Source organism: Erythrolamprus reginae, chromosome 12 (genome assembly GCF_031021105.1).
Source record: "Erythrolamprus reginae isolate rEryReg1 chromosome 12, rEryReg1.hap1, whole genome shotgun sequence".
Taxonomy (NCBI): Eukaryota; Metazoa; Chordata; class Lepidosauria; order Squamata; family Dipsadidae; genus Erythrolamprus; species Erythrolamprus reginae.
The window spans coordinates 9,252,146-9,276,852 of record NC_091961.1 but is presented as its reverse complement, the minus strand read 5'-3'; the positions used below and the strand labels follow the sequence as shown (position 1 = coordinate 9,276,852).

Sequence of the window (24,707 nt, the reverse complement as noted above, 5' to 3'; positions counted from 1 at the left end):
AAGGAACAATAGTTTATTATTTTTGGTTTACAATCATGGTAATCCTCAACTAACAATCATTTGGTTAGTGACTGTCTGAAGTTACAAAGGCATTGAAAAAAATGACTCATGACTGGTCCTTAAAATTCTGCAGCAGGTATTTAAAATGAATGCAGCATCCCCATTTGCAATCTTCCAGCCAGTTTTGGATAAGCAACCAATAGGCACAGCTGGATCTGCCTAACAACTGTGGACAAAAAGCCATAAAATGGGTGTGATTCACTTAACAACTATCTTGTTTAGCAACATAAATTCTGGTCCCAATTGTAGCCTTGAGCCAAGGCGTACCTGTACCTATTTTTCTTCATTAGTCATTTGACTCATGTTACTTCTGTTCATTAATTGAGTCATTCTTACATCTGTCTCTGTGGAATTTTTAAAATAAACTTGCTTTTAAATTTGGACAGCTATATTTTAATTCAGCTTTGAGGAATGTATTTGGGGCATTTGGATAACCATGATACAGCCAAACCTGATGTGAATCATTTCGCATTCAGAAACATTTAACTTCTGGGATTATCCCCAAAGTATATGGCTTTGGCTGGTTGCTATTGACTTCAAGAGTTAGAACACTTATTTTTATATTTGAAGTTTGGGTACTGACATCCACTATGACTAGCTATAGGTTTTCTTCATGTTGTATATCAAGTTAATTATTTTCCATGTGGTCATGGATTCTGCAACTTGCTTACTCAGCCTGGACTTTGCCCCTTCATAGAGGAAGAATAAGGTTTTATTCAGCACCCATTAGGCTAAAACATCACTCTTCAGCAATATTCCATTCCAATGTTCAGTGCCTAAAAACCTATGATTACAACAACTTTAGACCAGACTTTTAGATTTAGATTTATTATTAGAGTTGTAAGTCATCTAGAATTTGTTATTCTTCTTGGCTTTACAGTGTCTTCAGTAATTGTAACACAGTGAAAGGTCACAATAATAGACCTTTCACATAACGACTACGAAACTGGAAGGGATTATCTATAACTAATTAGGAAAAAGGAATAGTTGATATGGTATTTGTTAATATCCAAATAAGCCTTTTTTTTAAAAATCAAATTTTAAAGAGTTAATTATGAGATAATCAACAAAAAGGAAAAAAACCTGGTAAGTCAAATTACTCAATAATTACAATCATGTGATCAGTCATCTTATAAAGGTCAGCCTCAAATTGTAGTTCCAGAAGATCAAAAGCTTTGAATACATCTAAGGAAGACAAGGTTTGATATTTTATCAAAATTAAGCAGAAGAGTATAACCTATTACAGTGCTACCTCAGTACTCAGTTGTTTCAAAACATATGAAATTTGATACTGGCTATATTTTGATGCAAAAATGTCCCAGTGTTTAGTATTCAAACTTGACAATAGGAAGAAGGGGGCAGTTGCAGGCAATGGCCAGGAAGTCGGCCATGCTGGGAAGATTGCTATGTATAGGAAAAGGAATGAAGTTATTCCCAGCTGAAACAAAGGGTCGTGTAGTAAGTTTTTACAAGTCTGTGGTATGCATCTGTAACTGCACAGAATTCACATGTTACAAAAAGCTTAATAGTGTTCTTAAAAAAAATACTTAATATATATGTATATCTAAACATATCCTTATGAAGACATCCTGGGAATGGGTCTATCATCCAAACATTGGGTAAAACACTGACAAGAAGCAACCACCAAATTCAGTTTTGTGACAGCTTTAATGGCACAAAATTTTATAGCAACACCTTATACATGTACTGTAAACTGTATATTATCTTGTTACAAAGTGCTAACTAAAGATGAAGAATGCATAATCACTTTGGCTCATTTAACTCCAATAATTTCAGCCAGATGTCTTTTGTGGCTTTTTTTTAAAAAAGTGATTTCTTAGTTTTCGGTTTTCATTTCTTAAAAGTAGTAAATAGTTTAATGTTTGCTTTGTTTAGTGTTGCAGTTCAGCCTGCTGCTTTTTCCAATGTGCAAGCTTATGCATTTCTGCTTGATCCTATGTACAAATGTTGCAACCCATTTTTCATTCACTGCTTGAAAAATGAGGCCTGTGTTTCCCCTCAAACTGTAAACAAATATAAAGCTACTTAATAATGTTTAACTTAAACAAAGCGTTATAACTGATATCTTTTTCAAATTTTAACTAAACTGGTCCATTTTGTAATATATAAAAAGTTAGGATACTTCAAGCATCTAATCAGTTAGTAATAAATACTGCTTTGGAACACTGCAGTGGCAACCAGCTCAACAGTGATCAGGTACATAAATGCCAATGACGTTTTCCCATCAGTTTTAATTTCACAGATGCCTAAATAATATTGAAGGTATTGATTCACAAGCATAGGCATTCTAGCTTATCAAATAGCATACTGCAGATTAATCAAAATGTACTGTATTTTGGTCAGGAGTGAAATCCCCCCCACCCCACTTTTTAATAAACATGGTCCAAATTTTATACATATGTCATAGTCCAATTATAACAAAATGCAATAAAATAATTGGTTTTGAAAAGTACTCTAGACTTACACTTAGCTTTAAATTGTTGCTTTAAACAATCCTTATTCTATTTAATCACCTCAAAATTAATCCAATATCCACACAGGAAATAATACATAGTTGCAAGTAATACAAGTGCTACTATTCAAAGCTGAAAGGGCAAAAAACCCTCTGGTGGGTTTTCAAGAATATGCATAACTTACTGGATGGAAGGGGAAGAGAGAAAGATTGAGATTTCCAGTAAATTATAAAGAAACAAGGCTGAAACAAAGTTATTTTAGGAACAGATATCATTAAAATCCTCTTCACTTCACTTATTTCAGTGGTACCAGCTATTGCTCTTGCACTGTTAATTTTTCAGAAGTCTATCAACTCTTAAGATTTTGTATAAGCATTATTGCCAGTCTAATGCAGAATCTACTGATTTCTGGCCAATTTTAAAATCAGCCACACTTACCTCAACATATAGCATGTGAAGCCTTCTTCAAATTAAACTTACTTGCTGATGGACATCCTTGACAGGCCCGTCGCTTTCTTGGCAACAAACATGGACCCAACCTATCAGTAGCTCCTTCCAGTTTTTACTGAGTCCCTAAATCTAGTCTACAATCTTAGCATTGCTATGTGCTTTCTCCTCTAAATACTCATCAGACCCAACTTTGCCTACCTGTCAAGACCAGGCCCAGTCATCTAGGTGCTACCTCCTGCTATGATTAACATGCAATTCACATGCATAAGCAGGAAGAAAAAAAATCTCAGCAGGTACCACAAACACATATACACACACACACAATAGCACCTGGATAACCTAGTCTGGCATGGAATACTAAATGGGCGAGGTCAGCACTTCTGTGGGGGGAAACCACAAAGAACAGTTGCATAATGAAGTCAAAAATCTTTGTAGAAGAAGACAATAGCAAGCTATTTCTATACTCGCCTAAGCAAACTACCTCTCCATGAAATAGAGGAGAGGTCAATTTGAAGGAAAGCTTTCAACATGACGCTATAAAGCTTAAACATCAAAATAAAATCTATTTAGTAATATTGGTCTATATCAAATTTAAAAAATCTAAATTAAGGGAAAAAGCGTATCTGAAGCAAAACAATGTAAAATATTCCCATTAGTGAGATTTCTACGTTATTACCCAAAATCTTTTATGCTATTTATGACTGTAATAAAGATCTGACACCAAAATCCTTAGGAGTTCAACAATTGCAAATGAGAAATTCAGACCACGTATATGGAAGAAGTGGAACTCAATCATATAAGACAACTCAAAATATTGTGGTTTATAAAACAGCCTCCCAGAATTGAAAGACTGTTCCCAAGTAATATACAGGTATCTCTTTTTACACGGAGTCTAAATACTTCAAAGATACTTCAAGTCAAACTACTCTGAAAGGAAGACTTCCATTAAATAAAATGCTGAAGAATACTAGAAATTTCTTCGCATGCAAATAATGAAATAGTTTTTAAAAACCTAAATGCTGGCCAATGCTATCAGAAATAAATCCATTACTTCATGGAAACACAATCTAATGACAGATACATGGTATGCAAACTTGCAGAGGAACCAAATTCTAATTCCTTTTTTTTTTTTTGGATGTCTGTGAAGTTTTTTGCCTCCTGAAATTAAAAAAAAAATTAACCCAAGACAACTGCAAAATAAATTGCAGGGCAAAAATAAACCTGTCGATATTTTTGTTTTATAAGCAGTTAATTATCAGTCTCTTTTAAAATCTGGAGTTCTCATACTGAAGATTTAATTTAAGCATTGGGCAGATTATTTGGTATGGTAATAAAGAGATGGCAGAGGCATCACTGATAACGATTATAATTTGCTGGTGGCATTTTGCACTGAAAGAAGCCCTTGTGACATGTAGGCAACTGTAAACTCAGTTAGGCAACTCTGATGTGTCCTGCAGGATACGGAAGGTGGTCAGGAAAAGACAACTAGTGAAACACCTCCACAGGGTCCCAACACAATACTGAATTCCAAGAGTTAGTGGAACCGGGATATGTATAAAAAGGTGAAGGTTGGGGAGGGGGGAGGAAGATCATGCTTAGAATTGTCTCAAGTTCCAATGGTAATAGTAGGACATTAATTCCTTCACAGATCATCACAAGATTTCCAGGATTTGTGCACTGCTTCTTTCAGTAAGTGCTGGCTGAAGGTGTGGTCAGTCGCTTTCCAATGTAGATACTGTAATGAAATGCAAAGCAAAGTACATTGGTACTTATATCTGCCCCCTGCCCCAAAAGATCTTTTCAGCTTATTTTATTATTCCAAACTATGCCGCAATTCTAACACCCATCAAGAAAATTAAAATGTATTAAGGAAACATTGGTACTCGTTTGTACCATTTTTTTAAAAAAAGCATGCAAACATGATGTGCAGCTAACATGTTTCGGGAAGAAGATGATCATTAACCCTTGCAGTTGGCAAAGAAAGTAGAATGGTGCAATTCTATGATTTTGTGTAGGTGGGCAGGGATCTGAGCTGTAGAACAACGCAGTACTGCAAGCTAATTCTGCTCACTGTCAGTAGTTCAATTCTCACCAGGCTCAAGGTTGACTTCAATTCAATTCAATTCAATTTATTAGATTTGTATGCCGCCCCTCTCCGAAGACTTAGCCTTCTATCCTTCCAAAACTGGTAAAAGGAGGACCCAGATTATTGGGGGCAAGATGCTGACTCTGAAAACCGCTTAGAGAGTATTTTAAAACACTATGAAGTGGTATATAAGTCTAAGTGCTATTGCTATCTCCTGCTTCCATTTCTTTAATTAGATGAAGGTGCCTGGTATCTGAAAAAGCACATGGTACTGTGCACACTTTTCTCCTGCATTCCTGAAGTAATCTGTTTGCTATTTATTTATATTAAACCTGGACGAATATGAATTATATTAAATTATCTAGAGCACAGGTGTCAAACTTGCGGCATCACGTTGCCTCATTTTGTGACTTTTTTCCTCCTTCGCAGAATTGGGTTGGGTGTGGCCTTCGTGTGACACATCCAGCCTGCAGGCCACCAGTTTGACAGTCCTGCTCTAAAGTATATAACCATTGACAGATTATTATTAATGTAACACATCAAGAGTAGTTGTTTGCATTGAAATACTAGAGTATAAGCTCCTTGATATTGATATAGAAAATTAATTCCAGAGCCAAAGTTTTCTTCATGAATCTAAAATCAAAACATAATTACAGTAGATCACACAAATACCATTCCTCACTGACAATTTCCTCCTCCCCAGGCAAAAACTATATAAAGGCATTGTTGGGACCATTCAAATTATGCTTTTAAGATAAAGGATATGTAATTGTAACATTATCAGGAAACATGAAAATATAGATTTTCAAAACATTCTGAAAACTGACAACTGTTCCTTAACAAAGTGTAGGGATTGGGCTTGTTTATCGGTTATGGATACAACATATCTAAAGTAACAAACACAAATAATTGTTTCTGTTGCTTATTCCTAAACTAGCTCCTTAATAAAAGCTGAAAGGGGAAAAAAATCCCTCAAGGTGGGTTTTATATACATGGCAGCTAAGCAGAACGTGATGTATCTTTCATTCATTACCACCAAAAAGTCCCCAGATTTTTTTCATCAGGGAAACTCTAATTGTTATTAAGAAAAGCTGTCATGACACCTGTAATGTACACCCATCCTTTAACCAAAGACTTCTTGCAGTTTAGCTCTGCATTCTGTTGTTAAAGTAGCACTCCCTACTTAACCTCAATTCTTACTAAGAAAGCACCTGCTCACAGTGATCCAAAGGAACCAGGAGGAGCTGGGATTACCCTGACAGAAAAGCAATAGCAGGAATACATTTTCTCTTTATGATAGAACGATGGGAAAATATTTTAGGGTTTTTTCTCTCTACAATTCTGCAGCTGATTTTATAATGTCCCTCTCCTTCCAGGCAGTCCTATACTAACCTCTATATAATGCTGCTCTGGCCATGTATATACTTATTTTCTTCTCTTTTCAAAAACACGGGCACTCCCACCAGCACTATTCTTGGAAGTTGCTGGGAACAATTCTAGAATTCAAAGCTTTAAGAACCATTGGAAATAATCCTCATCATTCCGATCACTCAAAGTAGGTAGTCATACTTACCCCAGTCCCAAAGCCAAAACATGAGATATGAACAGAGACGGAATGAAAACCTTAAGAAATTCAGATGAGAAAATGCCACCTTTTTTCATAGCTCCACTCTTTCTCATACTTAAAGACACGGCTCGCTTAGGATGTCTGAAGTGAAACTCCCTGAAAAGGGGGGGGGGGAGGGGAGGATAGAATATATTGTACAGAATATATTGATACTTGAAAAAACAATAAAGCAAGAGTTAAGAACTGTAATGGAAAACCTTCTTTCAGACCTGAAAACATGGGCCAACAGCTGAGAAATCTCTAACAGAATCATCCCAATTTTACAACACAGGAAATCTGCATGTTGTTGTGGTTGGCTCTGGCCCAGCTCCTGCCCCAGGGAATGGGGAGGTGGATGCAGGGGAAAATTCAACATGTCACAGGTCTGTATTATTGCCGACAGAATCAGTTCAGAGTTTAGTTTCCTCGGACGAAGAAGAAGGTGGGAGTGACTCGGCAGAGGAGGGCTTGGCACACAGCCAAGGCAGTCAATCTTCCTTATCTTCTATAGCTTCAGATGATGACGTTTTGGACCCACGCAAGCACAGAATTATGTGTAGAAGAGACCAAGTAAGAACATATTACAGGAAATAAGGGAGGCCACCTGTGTTTGGGTGGGGCTCCAGTAATTAGGGCTGCTGCTATAAATAGCAGCATGTGGGTTTGGCTGTTGTGGAAGAATATCTGATCTGAGTTTGTCAGGAATCCTGTGTTTTCTGGACTTTGTTGCTTTTTCATGCCTTGGCAAACAAAGCAGAGCAACAAGTGTGTGTGTGTGTGTGTGTCTCACTTCGTTGGAAGAAGGGGTGTGAAGTTTCTCCACAGCTGCTGGCTAAGTACTTAATGACTGCTTAAGGGAAATTGTACAGACTACCCAGTTGTTTTGAGAAGAGTGCTCTTTGCAATACAAAAAGAGTGCTTAGTTTATTTTGACTTTTGTGATAAAGAACATTGTTTTGAATTTTCAAACGTGTGTGTGTGTCTGAATTTGTACCCTTGAATTTTCGGGAGGCTCCTATCAGAGAGCCCGACAGAACACATGTCAAAGTTTATTTGCATTTAATAGACGTTTCTTCAAATTTAAGAATCCTAAAACAGAATGCCTTCTTGGGTATTCAATAAACATTAGATCAGTCTCAGCAGAAATGACGAAATGAACAAGTTCAGGTTAGTGAGTCATGATTAAACTATTAAAGTCTTGCTAAATTACTTCTTCGATATTTTCAAGCATGGGACAATTGTGCTTCCATGGTGAATGCATAATGAGATCAGATTACAGAGGTCCACGGAGCAAAACTGTTATTTTCTCATGTTGCTAATAAACAAAGCACTCTTTTCACTCTTATAAAAGGTAGGCAATTTATAGCAAGACGAAGCCCAGTTAGATTTCATTTCTAGAAAACAAACCCAGTGCATTTGTGTTAGGCAACAAATATAAGAAATTTGATGGTTAATTGCCTGGAATGCAGTGGTGAGCAACATTTTAGTGACTCTGCTGTACTTCTCCTTGGGCAAAGGAGGCTAAAGTAGAAGGATGAATTATACAAAAATTATGTTATGAAGGGGACTTTTCCTTTTTCTTTCTATTAAGGTAGAGGCAATAAAGAACTGCTACATCTAAATTATATCAACAGTTTTCATGGATTTCATGCCTCAGAATTGCAAAGAACTTCCTAGCTAAAATTTGGCAGCTCAGTTGAAGGGGACCCAGAATGTGCAAAACACTTCAGAACAGCTGGCTTTGGGTGGTTCATTTGAAAGGCAAACCTTTGGGCAGGTTGGTTGTTTTCTTGCAGAGATATCATTACCAAATTAGGCAACATCATCAGTGCTACAAGGGACTGGGGTTTGCTCTCATTTTATGGTTTGTCCAGTTGGTGGGAGTAGTTTTGGTGGTGTTTGCTCTTAGCTTACTGAAGCTTATAATTTAAATTATTATTTTAATATTCTGTTGCAATCAACATTTCTTCTCAGTAAAAGTATATTTATTAGAAAGGATTTCAACTCACTTGGGAGGAATGTTTTCTGGTCTACTTGACCAATCTGATACCCAGTCAGCACTTTTCTTCAAAACGTCCACATCCTTTTCGCCTTCTACTGTTTCCTCTTCAGACTGAAAATATATAATGAATACATTCTGTAATTCATTTGTAGTTCAATTGTTCCCCTGGTTATTTCCTGCAGAACATTTATCAGGAGATAGCAATTCTACGCTGGCAATTCTGACTGTTTTATAAAATTTCAAATCAGGAGCAACAACTGAAAGATTTCATTTGAACCGGTTTTATACCATTTATAAGAAACTGTGCTTTGCTTTCATAGCTCACAGCATGCCTTTATCAAATGCATTCTTTTATTTCAAAAAGAAATTATCATAATGCAAAGAATAAACATAATCCATCAAGTTGGTCTGAAATTATGAACGGACTCAAAATACAGCTGGGAAAATAATTTAGTTTGACAAAAACTGAACAGATAATCTGTTACATGTTTATCTAAAAGTAACTCATCTCTTTTCCCCATCATCTTCTCTTTCTATATTTAATAATATTCTTATTGCTTTGACCTATGGACCTACATCTTGAAGATCCTGAATTCCTCGATAGCAGTTAAGTGTCACTGTAATGATTAAGTCTCCATGATATTAATCAAACATCTAAATGTTGCAAGCAATTTACTACAGAACAACTTCTAAAAATAGGACTTAAGTATTTATGGGTGAGACCAATATTCTTAATTAAAATCCAAAAAGTTTGTTCCAAACTTTAGTTACCCTTCCACAAAAATTAATATATTATCTGAAGCTGTCTTAAATAAGCAGCTGCTGACTGATAAATTTTGGGAGGCACAAAGCTACACAAGTATGCTATCGAAGAGTTCTTGCCACAACAATACAAGTTAAAATGCCTGTAGGAGCACAAAAACTTCATTTTAAATAAAAAGAGTACCTCTTCACTGGGGGGAAAAATACAGAAATGAGATCATTTATCCGGATTAGATAGTGAATAAAAACTCACTGCTAGAATAGAATTTTAAAATTGTGCTACCCTAATCCTTCACAAACAGGATTGTAGGTAAACAGAAGGAAAATACCTGAGAACTATTGTCTTTACTTGTATGCATTTCCACATCAAACATTATCTGTCCATCTTCTTGAGGAGAAGGGCTGCAGAAAAGAATGACATTATCAATGTTTTTTCTATAGTATGTGGTTACAATGCATTGTTACTAATTTTCATTTATATCTATTACAAAATATATATTTGTTTAATTTTTATATCCTATATTTAACAGTTTTCAGTGGCTCAGATAATAAAATATCTGCAGTACTTTAAAATTGCAACTTAATCACTAAACCACAAATCCTTTAGATGTAACAGGAATAAGATCAATGCAATATAAATAAAAAGACAGCACAATATGTTGTATCATTAGAACTCTCTGAAGAACAGCTTCTTGAAAGCTATCAAAGAAAGGGATAGCCTGATTTCTACTACAGTGAGAGACTTTCCTTTCTTGTCAGAAGTGAAGGACTACAAGGAATTTCTCAATAAGAGATCTTCTGCTGCACGAATCCCAGCGACAGAGTGGGCCTTCTCCGGGTCCCGTCAACTAAACAATGTCGTTTGGAGGGGCCCAGGGGAAGAGCCTTCTCTGTGGTGGCCCCGGCCCTTTGGAACCAACTCCCCCTGGAGATTAGAATTGCCCCCACCCTCCTTGCCTTTCGTAAGCTCCTTAAAACCCACCTCTGCCATCAGGCATGGGGGAACTGAGATATTCTTTCCACCTAGGCCTTTACAATTTATGCATGGTATGTTTGTTTGTATGTTTAGTTTTACAATAAGGGTTTTTTAGTTGTTTTAGTATTGGATTTACATGCTGTTTTTTATTACTGTTGTTAGTCGCCCCGAGTCTATGGAGAGGGGCGGCATACAAATCCAATAAATAAACAAACAAACAAACAAACAAACAAAACAAACAAATAAAAATAAAATAAAATAAAATTAAATTAAATTAAATTAAATAGTAGATTGGACTGATTCAAGTTGGGAGTAGGCAGTCCTGGAATTATCTGGTATCAAGCCAGGTTTAAAACTCAAACTTTAAATTGTACCTGGAAACCAACTCATGGTTTCCAAGTAGCCTTTAAAATAATTCCCTTGCAAATACATTGTACTTATCCAACCAAGCGATAAAGAGGGCCAGAGTTATTGCAACCAGGTCACTCTGCAGCAGGTAAGACTGCAATTAGTCTAGAGCAGTTTTTCCCAACCTTGGCAACTTGAAGTTATTTGGACTTCAACTCCCAGAATTCCTCAGCCAGCGAACGCTGGCTGTGGAATTCTGAGAGTTGAAGTTCAAATATCTTCAAGTTGCCAAGGTTGGCAAGCACTGGTCTAGAGCAGGGGTCTCCAACCGCCGGTCCGCGGACCGGCACCGGGCCGCTGGGGGTTTTCAGCCGGTCCGCGGCGCCAGGGCCCCCTCGGCCTTTCCGCGCTGCCCACCGCCCGCCCGATTTGCCCCCTCTGCTCCTCTGCCACCTCCTGCCTTTCACCGCAGCTCCTCCCGCACCCGGAACGCACGCCCTGCCCGCCTCACATTTGCCGAGAGGACTTTCGCCCCGGGCTCTCAGCAAGGGGGCTGCATGAGAGGCGGGGCCGGCGGAAGGTGATATTCAATGTCGGGGGCGCACGGGCGGTCTTGCGCGCGCTCCCTATCTCCCTGCTAGCCCACTCGGAATACTGTATTCAAAATAAGAAAAGCCTTCGCCGGCAAAGGCTTTTCTTATTTTGAATACGTATTCCGAGTGGGCTAGCAGGGAGATAGGGAGTGCGCGCAAGACCGCCCGTGCGCCCCCGACATTGAATATCACCTTCCGCCGGCCCCGCCTCTCATGCAAACCCCCTTGCTGAGAGCCCGGGGCGAAAGTCCTCTCGGCAAATGTGAGGCGGGCAGGGCGTGCGCGCGTCACCGCTGAGAAGAACGGAGAGAGAACGAGAGTGAGTGAAAGCAACAGACAGCAAGATAGAGAGAAAGTGAGAAAGAGAGAGTGAGAGAAAGGGGGGGAGAGAAAGAGATAGCAAGAGAGAGAGAACAAGAGAGAGAAAGAGCGTGAGAAACAAAACAAGAGAGAAAGAGAGAGAGAGAGAAAGCAAAAGAGACAGAAAGAAAACAAGAGAGAGAAAGTGAGAAGAAGAGAGAGAAAGAGGGGGAGAGAGAGAGAAAGAGAGAGGGGGGAGAGAGAGAAAGAGAGGGAGAAAGAGAGGGAAAGGGGGGAGAGATAGCAAGAGAGGGAGAGAGAAAGAGAGAGGGAAAGGGGGAGAGAGGGGGGAGAGAAAGAGGAGATAAAGGAAGAGGAGAGAGAGAAAGGAAGAGAAAGAAAGAAAGAGGGATAGAAAGAGAGAGAGAGTGAGAGATGCTCAGTGAGCCTTTCTTTGAAGTTGCCTTTCTTTCTTTCTTTCTTTCTTTCTTTCTTTCTTTCTTGCTCTTTTTCTTTCTCTCTTTTACCTTTCCTTCCTCTATTTCTTTTCTTTCTCCTTCCTACCTTCTTCCCTCCCTCCCTCCAGTCCTTCCTCTCTTACTCTCCCCTTTCATAAGTTTCCTTGCTTCCTTCCTCTGTTCCTGTCCCTTCCCTCTTTCCTTCCTTCTTTCTTCCTTCCTTCCTTCCTTTCCTCCCTTCCTTTCCTCCCTCCATTTCTTGCTTTCCTTTTCCTTCCTCCCTTCTTTCCTCCCTCATTCCCTTCTTTCACTCCTTCCTCTCTTACTCTCCCCTTTCACACCTTTCTTTGCTTCTTTGCACCCTTCTTCTGTTCCTGTACCTTCCCTCTTTCCTTCCTTCCTTCCCACCCTCCGTCCATTCATTCACCCATTCCTCTCTTGATCGCCCCTTTTACGGCGCCGCTGACAGCTAGCTCCCCCCCCCCCACCGGGCCATGGAAAACTGGTCTAGTTGAAAGCCGGTCCCTGGTGCAAAAAAGGTTGGGGACCTCTGGTCTAGAGTACTGAAGTTAAATGTTTATGTCCATCTGAAGTTGAGCAAAAGTTATCTTTGCCGCAGCTTCTACCTGCTTGAGGAGGAATCATGAGTCCAGAAGGATCTCCAAGTCAGACTTATTTCCTCACAGGTAGTGAGTGCTTGTCCATTGGGGGAATACTGGTGCCAAGAAAGCCCCAATGAGAAAAGAACATTACTAATTCGCTTCTGAGAAAACAGACAGAGCCAAAATGGAATAAATATGCATGAAACTACTTTATAATTATAATTGTGCAGAAAACCAATAATGATATATCAGCAGTATAAAAGAAATGATTGTACATTAATGTGTTGGTTATGGCTATGGCTTGCCTTCTCTAAATTAGAAAATTCAATTCAAACAATTTTTATCTGGTGCTTTCATAGAGAACTGCAAACGCAGTTAAACGTTTATGTTCAAAGTTGATAACAGCAACAAACAAAAAAAAGTATCATTAGCTGCTAAGACTGTCCTTGGCAAGTGGATTTGAAATAACTCAACCAGGTACATAGGGATACAGAAATGTCTGATCAGTAATTTATTGCAGAAAAGTTATGAAGAAGAAATGTTGTTAGAAACTGCTGGATATTAAAAGTGAGTTCTATTTAAAATAATTAGCATTCACATTGCTTGATCATTTTTCTTCTGTCTGCTCTATATTAAAAAGCTATTCTTCTGATGGCTTGTAATTCAATATGGGGGTTTGGTGTATTTTTTTAAGTAGTGTTCTGATTTAGCTTCAGGTTGTTTACCCTACCTATTTAATAATTAACTTTCACATTTCTCTACTTTTCTCTGCTTACGTGCCTTTCCCTTGCTTCTTCCTTTAATAAGGAGTTCCTCTTTATAGGAGTTGAACTCCTCCTCTGTTGTTTCCTGGGAGGAAATACAGGCACACCCACCTCCACTAAATCATCAGTATGTAATTCCAGAACCAGCGCTCTTCCCTGGTAAGCAACATACCAACATCAGACTGAAATTGATGCTTAAGACATCTTTAATCTGATTAAGAGAATTAATCATAAGATACACAGCATATTAAGAGATGAACAATACAAGACATGCTTCTATTTCTATAATTTGACTATAGAAAAACGTATACAGTATATTTATAATACTTAAGAACCTGGTGTTGCTTTTACTAGCTTTATTATCTTTGTAACTACCAATAATAAACAGATAATTTTTTATGTAAAATAATTGCAATAAGACTTAGCATGAATTCCTAACACATACCATTTCAGTGATTACATGAAGAGCGCATGCTTCATAACACATTGAAAAACAAGGCCACAAAGAGCATTTTATTGAAAGGGGATTCAAACTTTTAAGCAGTGAAGATAATCATCTTTAACAGAAGCAGTCAATTTGAGGGCACAGATGTAATATAACGTATCACAGACCTAGTATACTTTTTAATTCTGTGGTTTTAGTGCCTTGTTAAGTTTATCACCACTTTAAGAGAATACAATATAAGCATAATGGATTCTTGCCCACATAATTATTTTTAGCAAAGAAACAGGTTTCTGCCCCATCCTATTCCATAAATAGCAAGTATCTGCTGCAAAAGGCTCTTCAGAAATAAACAGTAGATTTAAACAATAATTGATTATGCGGGGCAGTTATTCAACGGCAAGGTTTTTTTCCTTCAGAATTTCCTTCTAACCTCCCTTATATAATACAAAAATCTTTAATAACACTGAAAAAGCTCAAAGTCCACAAAAAGCAATTTACATATTTATAGCATAAATCCAGCTAAAGCTACATTCTAGGAAATGAAATACTAGTGACAGTTCCAAAAAATAACTCATTCCAAAATATTTTTTTAAATGCAAAAAATAAATGCTTACCTGTCACAATGAGAACTACCCCTTGAACTGTTTTGTCCAGACTCATGCTGAGCATCGAGAAGTATCTTCTCCATATCTCCATTGTGGATGGAAGATGAAGAAGGAACATGTTCTAGACCTCCATTTTTTGCATTGCTGTTGTCATTGTCATTCCCATTCCCATTCATCTGCAGTTCTACCCAGGAACCTATTGAACAGCCAGATATCTCATCAGAAACTATAGGCCAAGTCCACATAAAGCATTTAACACTTACATGCAGAAATGTGCAGTCATACCAAATTTTGACAACTGGGGGAAAAAGAGAACAATGCTTCTATTTACTCCCAACTATTTTGAACTATTCTTGTAAAGCGTGCATGCAAATAGCTTTCTATGTTTCTAATTAGTGATTTAGAAATAGTTTTTAAAAACAACATACTATAGTAATTAGGCATTATTCAGAAAGTATTTTAGTAGTAATTAGGAATTATTAAGAAAGTTTTTTAATTTTATAAAGTAACTTGAATTGTTAATTCTGGAATTCCTACATAAGAAATGATGATAAGGACTTTAAAAAACCGATGAAATTATTTCTTTATAGAAAATGCACAATTTGCAGTAGAATAGAATAGAATAGAATTCTTTATTGGCCAAGTGTCATCGTACACACAAGGAATTTGTCTTGGTGCATATGATCTCAGTGTACATAAAAGAAAAGATACATTTGTCAAGAATCATGAGGTACAACGCTTAATGATTGTCATAGGGGGTCAAGTAAGCAATGAAGAAACAATCAATATTAATGAAAATCTTAAGGATAAGAGCAACAAGTTACAGTCATACAAAAAAAATCACACACATTGAAAATACACGATTAACCATTGTTCTCATTCCTAGCAACTGGGTACCAGAAGTGATCATTCCTAGATTTAACAAACTTAGTAGATCTGGCTAACTACCTTGTAAGCCTCTTGAGCATAATTACCAGTAATCTATATGCCAAAAAGTTATGTATGCAAGTTCAGGGCTGGCTGGTACAGAATATTCTGTCCAAGGAGCAATAGGCTCTACCGTGTTTCCCCGAAAGTAAGACAGTGTCTTACTTTCTTTTTACCCCCAAAAGCCCCACTACGTCTTACTTTCGGGGTATGTCTTACATTGGAAAAAAATTGAAAGGGTCGCGTTCCCGAAGGCATCTCCCCAGAGTCCAGAAGGGCAGCCGCGGGACAGGAGCCTCGTGAGCCCTTTTCCAAGTTCAACCTCAGGGCTCCAAGTGGCGTGCACGCGTGGAGCCGCAGACGCGTGTCGGGGAAGCGTGTGTCTGGAAGGGAGGAGCCGCTCTGCGCAGTTGAGCAGCCCCACCTGCCTGCCGGAAAGGAGGCGGGCGAAGGAGGGCGCAGCTGCAAGCCGCCGCCCGCTCGGCTCGCTTCGGACCAGCGCCGTCCTTCGCTTTGCCAAGCCGGGGAAGAGGCGGTGGCGCCGTGGCGAGGCGAAGGGCGCGCGGGGAGCTTGGAAGCGACATCATCGGGCCCCCCCCCCCTGGCAATACCCCCGTGTTTCGGCTTATATTAGCCGACCCCCCTGAAACCCCCGATACGTCTTACAATCGGGGGTGTCTTACTATCGGGGAAACAGGGTAGAACAGGAAGGTTTAAATCTTACAACACATGGGTGAAACATACTTAAGTAAGTCTACCACTTTATGTTGCACTTGGAATTTTGAGAGTATCTTTGATTCCACCTGAAGAGAAAATCTTGTGAGGTAAGTTTTATGCCCCCAACTATGCCTACTACTATTTTATAAGCCACAGAAGATGAGGACAGGCCTGCAAGTAAGATGAGCCCTTTGGGTATCTTATAGATCAGTGTTTCCCAACCTTGGCAACTTGAAGATATCTGGACTTCAACTCCCAGAATTCCCCAGCCAGCGTTTGCTGGCTGGGGAATTCTGGGAGTTGAAGTCCAGATATCTTGAAGTTGTCAAGGTTGGGAAACACTGTTATAGATAGTAAGTAACATGAACCAGAAACGGATGTGGCAGGGCTTTTTAATTAGCTGCTCTATTTTTCTATTTCTAGTTTACAGCCTTGTAAGAACTGGACTCCCATCTACGGCCAACAAAGGTTCAGTGAATTTATGGAGATGATCTTATCAAAGATACCGGTTGCTCTCAGAAGAATATTACATAATTTAGCACTGTACAGATAATAATATTCTGATTATATAACACAAAGGTCTATTTTTCTCCCTCCAAAACACAATAAAAATTGGAACATCAAAGATAATATCACTGAGCATATTAAATGTTTTACATATCTGGAGTTACTATTTTATGCCCCAGGCAAGAAGCTGAAAATGCAATAGGGATTTTAGGGTTTTTCTATGTGAAAGGAAACATTCATATCTGCTTCTATTGAGTTGTTGTTGTTGTTGTTGTTGTTGTTGTTATTATTATTATTATTATTATTATTATTATTATTATTATTATTTATTAGATTTGTATACCGCCCTTCTCCGAAGATTCGGGACGGCTCAAGTTACTTAGGGCTCAGCTTTCCTAAGGAATCCAGCTAAGTCCATATTCCAACCATTATAGTACGGTACTTTCAGCTTTCAGCCCAATTTTTTGAAAGCAATATTTCAGATCCCAATGTGCTCCCAATGCCATCCTTCATCTGGAGGCTAATTTATGGTACTTTATTTATTAGATTTTTTTAAAGGAAATTCTGCTTTTATTCTTTTATAAGTAACTCAAGGCGACAAACATGCACAGCACTCCTCCTTCCTATTTCCCCCACAACAACAACCCTGTGAGGTGGGTTGGGCTGAGAGAATATGACTAGTTCAAAGTCACCCAGCCAGTTTTTCATGCCGAAGGCGGGACTAGAACTCATACTCTCCTGGTTTCTAGTACAACATCAGTAAACCAAACTGACTTTCTCCTAAAGGTACACAGATTCATGCTTGGCTGGCAATTTTTAATTTTTGGTTAACTTTTATCTAATAGACCTACTTACTGTAATCTCTGACAAATTCCATTTAGACTAGAAGCAGATCCCACTAGTTAAATTGCAAAGTCTGTTCCATGATTCTTTTTAAAAAGTGTAACCTGGCCAAGAATGGCAAAATCAACTGAATAGAATAGAACTCATTATTGACCAAGTGTGATTGGACACACAAGGAATTTGTCTTTGGTGCATAGGCTCTCAGTGTACATAAAAGAAAAGATACATTTGTCAAGAATCATGAGGTACAATACTTAATGATTGCCCTATGGTTCCTAGTAGTTTTGCTCTGGAATTTGGGACTCAAGCAGCATTTCCAACCAAACATCCTTTCACTTTGAAATTGCTTAAATATTATGCAATCTTGTACCAGGCTTGATTGTTCTTCCATTTGCTCTGTTAGAAAGCTTCCTTATGAGAACATACTTGCCCTTTTAGCTCAGGAGTGATAAAGTTAAACATTTGATACTATACTGCAAATATTTTAAGGGTGTATGCCAGGGGTGCCAAACTCACACCATCATAGTGGTGTCACATGACGTATCACAACTTTCCCTCCCCTCGCTAAACCAAGGGTGGGCGTGGCCAGCGTGTGACAGATCTGGCCCATAGGCCACAAGTTTGACAGCCTTGGTCTACACAGTAAATATATTAAGATTCCCAGCAAGCTTTCCTGACCAGATGTATATATTCTGAATTTTCTTGCCACATTTGTTAAGCGAATCATTGCAATTCTTGAATTAGTAACACAGTTCTTAAGTGAATCTGTTTCCCACTGACTTTGCTTGTCAGAAAGTCACAAAAAGGGATCACATGACTCTGGGACATTGCAACCATCATAAATGTCCACTGTCAAGCATTCAAATGTAACTCACATGACCAAGCAGATGCTGTAAGTCATAAGTGTGCAAAATGGTCATAAATCACTTTTTAAAATGTTGTTAACTTTGAACAATTACTAAATGAACTTTTGTACTAGTCTGTTATGGCAAATCTGTATCCATGCTTGGATAGAATTTTTATATTGTGCATATGAGCTGATTAACTGAAAACATGATTACTGTAAACTGTTACAAGTAATCTTTAGACAGGCAGAGAAGTCAAAAGCTGATGTGGTTATGTTCTTAAAGGAAAAGAGCCAAGTTTAGTCCATCCTCAACCACAGAAGCTCAGTGACTTTGAGCCAACCTCCTTTCAACCTAACCGCTCTTAATAGAGTTATTATTGTGAAGGAAAGGGAGGAAGGTACATCAAAGAGTATTATGTATGATGTTTTAAACCTATAAACAGAATCCATGTTACAAAATGTTACAAAATAAAAAGATAAATCAACGGCAAAATCAAATCACTTGGAATCAATCAACTGGTTTTAAAATGCATTAAAAACCAAAGATCCAATAATTATAGCAAAATCTCAAACAACATATACTACATTTGAAATTAAAAGAATTTTCATTGACCAAATTCATCCTGTGTAATCAGGAAAAAGATAAACTAAGAGTCCTTTGAAATAAAAATATATCCTTTATTACATTTATTACCTCTAGTTTTCTTCATTTCAGCAATAGAATTTAGATGAAGAAATTATGTCACTACTACTAAGCAATTGTCAGTCAAAAAATCCCATCCATCTTCTACAAATTACTTTTTAAAAAAATCCACATATAAATCCAAGCATACTATGTTTTCTGCCCACTCCTGTTCCTGCATATACAGCTATTTTATATCACATGTACAAATCCACAGTAAATTCATGACTGTTTGATATTTATACAATTACTTAGCCACATGGCTCAATGTCATGTGGGTATTATTTGTTTCTATTCTTGGAGGTTATATACATAAAAAATTCTAATAAGGAGGTAATGTAACAAATCCTGACGAAATAACAGAGGCATTTTAGTGTGGTTTATCTCTCTGTAAATATACACATTTCCTCTCTTTATGTGTATATAACCTAAACATATGACTGAAGTATCTCCTAACAGTTCTGTCCTGTTTTATATTTATTTAACAATGTTTGTAACCTGCCCTATTCCTAGCAGATTTTAGACAGTTTACAACAATGTGAACGAAATTTTTTAAAATTGGAAACACAACAAAGTATCGGCAATAAAAGAATGATGAGTACCCATAAAATTTTCACTAATAAGGTCTGTCTATATATGAATGATATCTATACATTTCTTCCTTTGGAACTAACAGAGAACCACATTTTCTTTAAGAAGGCTAAGAACACAAGACATCAAGGGCTCAATAACAAATTTAAAAAGAACATAGGAAGGTAAAAGTTCCTTAACCTTTTCCCTTCAACTGTCCTGTGCAATATTAACTTTAATTTTCTTCACAAGCTTTCTGTTCATATTGCTATTTCAACAAAATGAGGAATAACTTCCCCTGACTAATTTAACTATGTATATTTCTTTTCTAGAATATGTTGCTGAGAAAATCATATGTAATTTTATAACACAATGCAGGTCAAGAATTATTTCCACCAGGTTCAAATATTTCCTAAAAATGAAGCTGAAAGTAACATCTGATTGTGGCACAATATCAATGCAATAAATTAATGCTATTGTATTAATTATTCTAATTTATCCTCTCCCACCAAAAAATCCAAACAAAAGGGAGGTTTTGTGCAAGAGTTCAAAACAAGTTAGCAGAACCATAACGTCTACAGCCCCTAACACAATTAAGGTAACTAAACCCCCCCACAGCCATTAACAATAATAATGTTATAAACACAAATCAGAGAATCCTGGTTAAAGACCAAGAACTCTTACCGCAACACAAAATATTATACAGTATTTATCCAAAAGATATGTAATACAACTTGAAGATTTCTCCACAAATTGAACGAAAATTTACAATAGAGGATCTGACTGACCTGAATATACAAGAGAATACAGTACTACTATACACACAGGATTTGGCAGCTAAATAAACACACTCTGAACACTCTAGTTCCCACCCAGGCCCATTAGCTGTAGCTCCTTTCCTAAAGTCACTAGCAAAGAAATAAATTACTTCACTGAAGTATCCATTAACAATTCACTCATTCCATAACTTATAGATGTATTTACCCCTCACAATTGTTTGTGAAATCCTTTTTAAAACCCAGCATTCAAAGCTTATTGATACTTATTTTATGCAAGTTAATAGAGTTTTCTTTCAACAAAATGTTTAAAGGGGTTATGAAAACTGGATTCAAATACTCAGTTCCTTCAATCCTGAAAAGAAGTATCAATAATTTGTATTTCTTTTACAAAGCTCCATTCCATTCTGCCTGATAATACCTGGAGGCCAGTCACATGCCATCACCTCACCTCATCAACTGTGTCCATAAACCTCCCACTGTTAAAAGGAATGACTCTCCTTTTGGATGAATGTTCCATAGCAATCATACATATGTGTCTCTTTTTAACCTGGCAGCAATCTACCATACAAGGACAGCCACTTTTCAACCTGAGTTATAATTCAGGGCAATAACTAAATTCCCTGTGGCATATCACAGGGGGAGGGGGGAGAGAGGAAGAAAAACAAGTTTCTTCAAGCATCAGCACTACAAGACAAATACCATGACATAACAAACATCAGAAAAGTAGAGTCATCATTATTGTGAACACAAAGAACAAAAACAGTAGACCAAAAATTTAAGACCATTTCCATACACACTTTTAACCTAATGCTTTTAAAAGTTTCAGAGTTATTTTTCAGAGGTTTTTTTTAATGGGCAGTATATCATCCTTGATCGCTTTTGGGGTGGTGGTGAAGGAGTCACTGACTTTTTAAGGCTAAGAAAATAAAATGGGTAATAAACTTTAAATCTTGAAAGGCTTTTTAAAAAAGTATAAGCCACTGCGAGATGCCATCAGGTGGCAATGTTGGCAAAACATCCCAAAGGTGCTTTTTTCCTCTTTCTTTTCTCCTTGTTCAGAACTGAAGAAACGTGTTGGATGAGAAGCAAAATATTTACAAAGGGGGGAAAAAAACAACCAAAAAATCCTGTTGCCTTTGGAGGGGAAAAACCCCCCACCTTTGGGACAACCATGAACTGGATGATTGAGAACCTCCATAGACAGAACATGATGGATGGTACAATCTCTATTAAATTCCAGAGACTGGAGATTGCACGCTGAGGAAAATACTTCTCAGCTACTTCATTTCATTTCAATGGGACTCCTTTCCCCTATTTTTTTTTAACCCGGGGCCCCTGAAAGGCTCAAGAATATGCAGAGAAGATCCAGACTCCACCTGACTCCAACACTTGAGACTTTAAAAGGGAGACTGAATTGCCATAATCCGAAATGGTGTAGGGACTCCTGCTTGGTGTTGGACTAGATGGCCTACAACAGGGGTAGGCAAAGTTGGCTCTTCCGACTTGTGGACTTCAACTCCCAGAATTCCTGAGCCAATTATGCTAGCGCAGGAATTCTGGGAATTGAAGTCCACATGTCATGGAATAGCCAATTTTGCCTACCCCTGACCTACAAGGTCCCTTCCAACTCTAATAATAATAATCTAATCTAATCTGACTCAATACCACCCGATGCTCCAGGCCAATCACCCTGGCTCAGCTCAACAGACCTCTGAGGGTCGTTGTGTATGGATGAAACGGGGAAGGCACTATGCCCCACCTCAGACTGCCCAAAGAATGATTGTCAAAACAGTCCAAATCACAATCGTCCTCTTTTGCCCCACCAACTCCCATGCTGACGCCAAAGCATTATGGGGGTTGTAGTCCAAAGCGCCAGGTGGCAAAGTTGAACCATCCGCTCAGGTGTCCCTTCGGCCCCCTCCCCGCCTGCCACCCACCCTTTCTCTCATTGGCCCACGGGCGTTCGGTGCGGCCAAGGGACCAGCCAATCCCTGTCAAGCAACGGGCCCTGTGGGGAGGGGGGGGGCTAACCGCCACTTGAGGGGGGGACCCCACTTCTAGTCGCGCGCGAGAGCGACGGAGGCTGAGAGGAGGGGGCGGCGGAAGGGGAGATGAAAGGAGTCGGACCCGTCCTCAGCCCACTCACTGTTGAGGCCTGGCTCGGCAGGCGTCCCCTCGGGCGGCAGGTTGTTGTTATTGTTGTGGTGAGACAAGTCCTGAGGGGACGACATGGCGGCGGAACGAGCTGACGGCGAGCGCGGAGGTGGTCCGTCCGAGGCAGCGCGTGGAGGAGCGGAGGCAGCTCCCCGAGGCTAAGACCAGCGGTGGCGGCGGCGATAACAGCGGCACAGCTGGGATCGCGAGTGGCTATCTGTACGCTCCCCGACGCCAGCCCCAGCGACCCCGCCTCCGCCGAGCCGCTGCGCACGCGCCGTGGAATCCTGGCCCCTAGCCGGGACACAGGCACCGCCCACTCACGCAGATAGAGCCTTTCCTCCCTGACGCTCCTCACGTAGGCCATTCGGAGCCGGAGAGGGGGGCGTGGTCCCAGCCGGGAATGCGCATGCTTGTCCTCGATCTTCGCACGTAGCTTCCCTCAAAATCTCCCCCGCCCCCGTCTGGTGGTCTTATTTTTTTTCCTCTTGCTGCGCATGCGCCGAATTGGAGAAATCATAGCTTGGGGTTTATAATGAAATCGGGGGAGGGGATGGTTTAAAAAGCTAAGCAGGGGAGTGCCTGGTTCCTATTTGAAATCCAAGATTGTAACCAAACTAGAGTTATAAATAAAATAAAATATAAATTAAAAATTAAAAAAAAAATAACTAGGGAATCTGGAAAACATCCTCTGAGGTGGTATCAGATAAGAACTGTGTTACAAGTGCTACAAATAGTTGCCCAAAACAGTGTTTCCCAACCTTGGCAACTTGAAGATATCTGGACTTCAACTCCCAGAATTCCCCAGCCAGCATTTGCTGGCTGGGGAATTCTGGGAGTTGAAGCCCAGATATCTTCAAGTTGCCAAGGTTGGGAAACACTGGCCTAGAAAATAATAGACATCCAGAAAGGTTGTTCTCTCCTCCTTCTTTGTTAAAAATGAAGATAAAAACTGATGCACAAAACATGTTTTCCGTTTTCCCTACTTCGTTGGTATTTCTTGAAGTTTCATAAATATCAGGAACTGCACATTTTCCCATCTTAGAACAGAGGAGGAGGACGAAGTGCAGTATTATAAACTTTTCTCGAAACTTAGGGACACACCATTACTGCATGTGCCCATCAATTTAGCGCTAAGAAGTCCTCCCCATCCAGATCCAGCCAAAAAAAAATATTTATCAAGAAATTGATAATTAAGAATTGGACAGGCTTAAAATGCAGAATAGAAATCAAAAATTGGAAAGAATAGCCGCTTAGGATCAAACCAAGATCTATCTTAATCGAGCACAATTCTGGAAATTGAACTCTGCACATGTTAAAGCTGCCAAGGTTGAGATATTGTTTCTCCTTGCCAATTGCTTTTCACAATCAGTATTGACATGGATGCATTCCCTTTTCTCTTCCATAGTCCTTTCTACAATTGGCATCTGGGGGTAAAACTTAATTTTCAACAATAAGAGTCCCTGATAACACACCTTTCCACAATTCTCCCTTGAAAGCTGGTCAACATCATTATGCTTCGTGAACTTCATAAGCAATTCCAAGCCCTGTCCTAATGTTTCTCTTAACAAAACCCTATTCCTATAATATTGAAGGGATAGCCTCTTTACCCAATTTTATATACCTTGAACATATCTCCCTTCAGTTTCCCTTCCCTTCAGTCTCCCTTCCCTTCAGTCTGGAGGACAGAAGGAAAAGGGGGGACATGCTTGAAACATTTAAATATGTTAAAGGGTTAAATAAGGTCCAGGAGGGAAGTGTTTTTAATAGGAAAGTGAACACAAGAACAAGGGGACACAATCTGAAGTTAGTTGGGGGAAAGATCAAAAGCAACGTGAGAAAATATTATTTTACTGAAAGAGTAGTAGATCCTTGGAACAAACTTCCAGCAGACGTGGTAGATAAATCCACAGTAACTGAATTTAAACATGCCTGGGATAAACATATATCCACCCTAAGATAAAATACAGAAAATAGTATAAGGGCAGACTAGATGGACCATGAGGTCTTTTTCTGCCGTCAGACTTCTATGTTTCTATGTTTCTTCTGAACTAATCCCAAAGCTAGTCACTTTTCCTGGTAACATTACTCAATTCTTTATCAGTTTTATAAAATTTTGTTGCCATCTTCTGTATTTTTCCAAAATTCAA

General features: G+C 38.8%; 1 protein-coding gene across 1 annotated transcript; it reads right to left on the bottom strand.

Annotated features, from left to right (window-relative positions):
* Positions 1–1,709: 1,709 nt before the first annotated feature.
* BNIP3L (BCL2 interacting protein 3 like) lies at positions 1,710–22,922 on the bottom strand. The gene is made up of 6 exons (XM_070765707.1): positions 22,550–22,922; positions 14,541–14,727; positions 9,770–9,842; positions 8,686–8,789; positions 6,644–6,793; positions 1,710–4,719 (listed from the first exon to the last, which is right to left on the bottom strand). The coding sequence occupies exons 1-6, from the start codon at positions 22,632–22,634 to the stop codon at positions 4,671–4,673; spliced, it is 648 nt and encodes a 215-aa protein (XP_070621808.1). The 5' UTR covers positions 22,635–22,922; the 3' UTR covers positions 1,710–4,670.
* Between the last annotated feature and the right edge of the window lie 1,785 nt (positions 22,923–24,707).